Source organism: Oncorhynchus tshawytscha, linkage group LG10 (assembly GCF_018296145.1).
Source record: "Oncorhynchus tshawytscha isolate Ot180627B linkage group LG10, Otsh_v2.0, whole genome shotgun sequence".
In the NCBI taxonomy this organism is placed as follows: Eukaryota; Metazoa; Chordata; class Actinopteri; order Salmoniformes; family Salmonidae; genus Oncorhynchus; species Oncorhynchus tshawytscha.
This window is the reverse complement of record NC_056438.1, coordinates 18,052,255-18,058,592: the sequence shown is the minus strand read 5'-3', so window position 1 is coordinate 18,058,592 and position 6,338 is coordinate 18,052,255. Positions and strand designations below refer to the sequence as shown.

General features: G+C 36.3%; 1 protein-coding gene across 1 annotated transcript; it reads right to left on the bottom strand.

Annotated features, from left to right (window-relative positions):
- Positions 1 to 2,306: 2,306 nt before the first annotated feature.
- On the bottom strand, positions 2,307 to 5,857 carry LOC121847579 (cytosolic phospholipase A2 zeta-like). The gene is made up of 8 exons (XM_042329341.1): positions 5,777 to 5,857; positions 5,140 to 5,247; positions 4,725 to 4,867; positions 4,365 to 4,560; positions 3,885 to 3,990; positions 3,318 to 3,458; positions 3,061 to 3,138; positions 2,307 to 2,335 (listed from the first exon to the last, which is right to left on the bottom strand). The coding sequence occupies exons 1-8, from the start codon at positions 5,801 to 5,803 to the stop codon at positions 2,307 to 2,309; spliced, it is 828 nt and encodes a 275-aa protein (XP_042185275.1). The 5' UTR covers positions 5,804 to 5,857.
- Positions 5,858 to 6,338: the final 481 nt, after the last annotated feature.

Genomic DNA, 6,338 nt, shown 5'->3' with positions numbered 1-6,338 from the left:
TGTCATGTAGTTAATTGTCTTGTATTGTCATGCAGTTAATTGTCTAGTACTGTCCATACTTTATTGTCTAGTATTGTCATGCAGTTAATTGTCTAGTATTGTCATGTAGGTAATTGTCTAGTATTGTCATGTAGGTAATTGTCTAGTATTGTCATGTAGTTAATTGTCTAGTATTGTCATGCAGTTAATTGTCTAGTATTGTCATGTAGGTAATTGTCTAGTATTGTCATGTAGGTAATTGTCTAGTATTGTCATGTAGGTAATTGTCTAGTATTGTCATGTAGGTAATTGTCTAGTATTGTCCACTACTTTATTGTCTAGTATTGTCATGTAGTTTATGGTCTAGTATTGTCCTCTAGTTTATTGTCTAGTATTGTCCTGTAGATTATTATCTAGTATTGTCATGTAGTTAATTGTCTAGTATTGTCATGTAGTTAATTGTCTAGTATTGTCATGCAGTTAATTGTCTAGTATTGTCATGTAGGTAATTGTCTAGTATTGTCCACTACTTTATTGTCTAGTATTGTCATGTAGTTAATTGTCTAGTATTGTCATGCAGTTAATTGTCTAGTATTGTCATGTAGGTAATTGTCTAGTATTGTCCACTACTTTATTGTCTAGTATTGTCATGTAGTTAATTGTCTAGTAGTGTCATGTAGGTAATTGTCTAGTATTGTCATGTAGGTAATTGTCTAGTATTGTCATGTAGTTAATTGTCTAGTATTGTCATGCAGTTAATTGTCTAGTATTGTCATGTAGTTAATTGTCTAGTATTGTCATGTAGGTAATTGTCTAGTATTGTCATGTAGGTAATTGTCTAGTATTGTCATGTAGTTAATTGTCTAGTATTGTCATGCAGTTAATTGTCTAGTATTGTCATGTAGGTAATTGTCTAGTATTGTCCACTACTTTATTGTCTAGTATTGTCATGTAGGTAATTGTCTAGTATTGTCATGTAGGTAATTGTCTAGTATTGTCATGTAGGTAATTGTCTAGTAGTGTCATGTAGGTAATTGTCTAGTATTGTCATGTAGATAATTGTCTAGTATTGTCATGTAGGTAATTGTCTAGTATTGTCCACTAGTTTATTGTCCAGTACTTTATTGTCTAGTATTGTCCACTACTTTATTTTCTAGTATTGTCATGTAGTTTATGGTCTAGTATTGTCCTCTAGTTTATTGTCTAGTATTGTCCTGTAGATTATTATCTAGTATTGTCATGTAGTTAATTGTCTAGTATTGTCATGTAGTTAATTGTCTAGTATTGTCATGCAGTTAATTGTCTAGTAGTGTCATGTAGGTAATTGTCTAGTAGTGTCATGTAGGTAATTGTCTAGTATTGTCCACTACTTTATTGTCTAGTATTGTCATGTAGTTAATTGTCTAGTATTGTCATGTAGTTAATTGTCTAGTATTGTCATGTAGGTAATTGTCTAGTATTGTCATGTAGTTAATTGTCTAGTATTGTCATGTAGTTAATTGTCTAGTATTGTCATGTAGTTAATTGTCTAGTATTGTCATGTAGTTAATTGTCTAGTATTGTCATGCAGTTAATTGTCTAGTATTGTCATGTAGGTAATTGTCTAGTATTGTCCACTACTTTATTGTCTAGTATTGTCATGTAGTTAATTGTCTAGTATTGTCATGCAGTTAATTGTCTAGTATTGTCATGTAGGTAATTGTCTAGTATTGTCCACTACTTTATTGTCTAGTATTGTCATGTAGTTAATTGTCTAGTATTGTCATGTAGGTAATTGTCTAGTATTGTCATGTAGGTAATTGTCTAGTATTGTCATGTAGTTAATTGTCTAGTATTGTCATGCAGTTAATTGTCTAGTATTGTCATGTAGTTAATTGTCTAGTATTGTCATGTAGGTAATTGTCTAGTATTGTCATGTAGGTAATTGTCTAGTATTGTCATGTAGTTAATTGTCTAGTATTGTCATGCAGTTAATTGTCTAGTATTGTCATGTAGGTAATTGTCTAGTATTGTCCACTACTTTATTGTCTAGTATTGTCATGTAGTTAATTGTCTAGTATTGTCCACTACTTTATTGTCTACTATTGTTTTGTAGTTAATTGTCTAGTATTGTCCACTACTTTATTGTCTAGTATTGTTTTGTAGTTAATTGTCTACTATTGTTTTGTAGTATTGTTTTATGTTTGTTTCTTTTTGATTGAAGGTGATTCTCTTCATTGTTGTTTCTTTGTGTTTCTGTACTGGGTCTGTTCCTCGGTTGTATTATACATACAGACACTATGTTCATTTTTATTCTTTCTTCTTGACTTTTCTTTTACATTTTCTCTCTAACATTGTCTGATGGATGTTTTATCGTCTGGTTGGTTGGGAGTAAGGGGAGGGTGTTATCAGGGAATTTTGATCAATTATGACTAATTATGTGTACATTTCAATCAGGACTGACTAATCAGAATACTATTATGTTACTGTATATGTATTAATTGTCTTTTTAATCCTAGTACTGAATATAATGTGTTGAAATATAATCAAGAATTAGAACAATGACTGTCTGTTCCTTGGTAGAAATGAATGAACTATATTACCAGACTGGCTAGAATGCTTATCTACACAGGCTGACCTTGGCTCTAGACGATGTGGGAAGGCTTGAGAACTATACAGCCTTTGTACCAGTGTCAAGAAGAGACGGAACAGTTTTGAAAACCCTGACATCACTTTCAGTTTATAACCTGTGATAAAATGTATCATGGGCAGTACTCACGAGAATAAACGCAGCTGGTTGATTTCAAAGACGGGTCTCTGTCCATTTTATACAAATAAGGGTCATACAAATTCTTATGAATTGACAGAGTGTTTAATTTTAATTGGGTATTAAAACATAGAGGAATTTAATTCCTGTAACAGAGGGGTGAAAGACTACCGTATTGCAAGAAGTCTTACCTAATTAAAAACATTTAAGATATTTATCACAAATGAATGCAAAGGGAACATTGTTTCAATGACCCCCCCAAAAAAAAAAAAAAAAAAATTACAATCTTACACACTAGCCTTGCAGGCTAGCTAGCATGCTGCGTTGAAGCTTACCTCCCAGTAAGTCCCAGATAATTTGTACTACCTCCGCATTGTTCCTCTGCCCATCTGCAATGGCACTCCCACAGATACCTGCCCAGCAACAACAAACAAACAGCATTTAATAATCTATAAGAGTTTTGAAAGAAAACTATGATATCAACACTGGGGACAAAGTTTTGTTTGTGTGTGTGTATGCGTGTGGGGGGGTATGTTTGCGTGCGTGTGTGGTCGTGTGCATGTGCTTCTGTGTGTGTCTGTGCGTGCTCCACCTTGCAGCAGAACCATGTCCATTTCCTTCCTCTTCTCTCTCAGAGTCCCGCCATCAAACTGGCTCCCAAGACAGGAAGTTGGGACGAAAGCTCCCAATCCGGAGAAGCCACTCTCATGGGGGGTCATCTCAAACCATACCCCTACAGACAACAGGTGTAAATTACAGAAATGTACACTCATTGGCTTTGTCTGAAATGACACCCTTTCCCTATATAGTGCACTACTTCTAAACAAAGCCCAACTGGGACTCAGATTAATGCTTGGCTTGCTTTTTGGGCATCTACAGTAAAGTGTTTGTTCATATTGTATTAATTGTTTATATTATTTGTGAGTGTTCTAGTTGTAAAACACTTTGAAACAATTGTCTTTGTAAAAAGCGCTATACAAATACATTTGATTGATTGATTGATGCTGCATTCACAGTGCACTCGGAACTCTGAAACGTTCAACTTGGAACCTCGTTTTACAAAGATGATACCCGAGTATCAGAATCAAGCAATAGGAGCTTTACTCAAATAACATAAATTTGAACTCTGAAGTTTGAATGAACGTCTCATAACAGTCACCTTTAGTGCAGTCCAGTTTGTTGTGCTCCAGTTCTATGGCGCTGTAGATGGGGTAGGGGTTGTTGCTGTTCCTGTGAGCTTCTTCAGAGAGACAGCGAGTGTTCATCTGATACAGGAGACAGAGAACAAAATGGAAGAGATGGGGGGAAATGGGGGGGAAAGATGGGGGAGAGAAGGGTGGGGGAGTAATCAGCTCAACAGAGGGAGAGAAAGACAGATGGACACAAACATAAACCATACACTGACATCCACACACACTGGCTGGCAGACAGACAGATAGACAGACAGATATACAGAAACACCCGCACACATGCTGGCAGACAGACACAAACACACACTGACCGACAGACACACAGGCAAACAGGCAGATAGACAGACACACACACACAAACACGTACACAAACGCAAACACACACACACAATAGCAAATAGACAGACAGACAGACAGACATGGAAACACACACACAACCATACACTGACCTCTTTCATGTAATAGGAGGCAGTGAAGGCACCCCAGAAGTCAGTGAGGTTGAATTCCTGGTTTAGTCCTTTCCTCGATTTCAGCCACTCCACAATCTTGCTCAAGTCCACTGTAGGACCCTTCAGCTTCTTTATCACCTCATCACAACGCTTATTCAATGACCAATCTGGATCGCTGTACAGGGATGACATGCACCTGTGTGTGTGTGTGTGTGTGTGTGTGTGTGTGTGTGTGTGTGTGTGTCAGTGATTGGGTGAGTGATTTTGAGGGAGGGAGAGAGATAGAGAGAAATTATTTGTTTTAGGTCATTCAAAATGAACTTTCCTGCTAAGAACAATAGTAAGTGTGTGTGTGTATACCAGGTGGTGCCTGACACCCCACACATATAGAGGAGGCTGCCCAGCAGGTTGTCCTGTCCCAGCTGATGCAGAGATCCCAGCATGCCCACTGCTGCCCTCTCTCCTCCACCTGACCCCAGCAACGCTATGTTAGGAACATCCTCCTGAGAGAGAGAGAGAGAGAGACAGAGAGAGACAGAGAGAGACAAAAAAAGAAAGATAGAATTAAAAAAGGGATCAAATCTACAGAATTTCTCATCAGTGTCCCATCATATTTTAAATAAGAAAGAAGGGGGGTTGGGCTAACAACAGGCAGCTGGAGACAAGGGAGTGGGGAGTGGGCTCCGTATGTAGTTGGCTGTGGAGAGAGGGAGGAGTTAGAGAAAGAGCATGAGTACCAGAGATAGTGATCGATAGAGAAGACAGGACTACCCACCAGTTCACAGTCGATACCCTGACCTTTCAGCCACTTCTTAATCAGAGTCTTCCTCTCCTTCACATACTTTATCTCTTCATCATTGATGGAGTGAGACAGACGCACAGTCTGACAGAATGAATGAAAGAGACAGAAAAATGTATGTGTACAGGATATTACTTCATAATGATATAGTTTGGTGAACTGAAGTGTTGATAGCTAAGAAAAATATATTTTATTCAATGTCTTTAATTGAGCCATAACACTTCTAAAGTAACATGGCATTTCATAAAAAGTTATTGTAAGATAAATAAAACATAATTCTGTCATATTATACTCTCACTTAGTCAGGAAAGTATATTATATTACTTAATTCTGGATGCATATTCATATATATGTATTACAGTACAGTTTGGTATGTTACAGACAAATGTCATCGTTATATTGTGTAAACATCAACATAATGAAGTAAGTTTCCTTTCATTATGATTTAATTTGGTGAGTTTAGTATTGACAGCAACAGAAAAGGGTTGTGTTCAATGTATATTTGAGCGATATCAGCTATGCAGTAGCAAAGTATTTGACGAGAACCAAACATAATATTGTGTGGTTTATTTCAGACAAATGTCCTACTATATTGTGATGATGAGTTTCTTACCTCAGGAGTATCTGTTTGTTTCAACATTGTTCTCTCTGAGTCCACTAAAACAGGTCCTTTAAACACAAACCAATCCCTTGGTTTTTCTGCATGTCATAGGGTCAGAAAACTCTCAATAAGATGTTATTTGGGTTAAAGAAATATTAAAATAATAATAAGAGTACTGTGAAATTCAATTACTCTAAATTATCACATTTGGATCCAAGGACTTATATATATTAGATATATATATAGACTAATATATATTTTGTATGTCCTAAACACGTCTATCAATCTGACTGCAAAACTAGAAGCCAAAGACTTTAGACTGATTTGAATAAAGATCACCTGCATCATTCTATTACACAACAATCAACAATATTTATTGATACAGCACTTTTTACAAAGACAGATTGTCACAAATGGATTTACAACATGAACAATTTAATATATATAAACAATAAAACACACAAAGTCTACCTGCAGTGTTTAGACAGAGAAGTCTTACCAGAGATGTACAGTACAGCAGACTAGTCCAGTCTTAATCTTCACCTCCAGTTGATCTCCTCTTGATCTCCACACT

Excerpts from the sequence above, each read along its gene's own strand:
- LOC121847579 (XM_042329341.1), bottom strand. The coding sequence starts at position 5,803 with ATGTTGAAACAAACAGATACTCCTGAG. Across the intron at positions 4,868-5,139 it reads AGGGTATCGACTGTGAACTG|GAGGATGTTCCTAACATAGC; the intron begins GTGGGTAGTCCT and ends TCTCTCTCTCAG. Across the intron at positions 3,991-4,364 it reads CCTCCTATTACATGAAAGAG|ATGAACACTCGCTGTCTCTC; the intron begins GTCAGTGTATGG and ends CTCCTGTATCAG.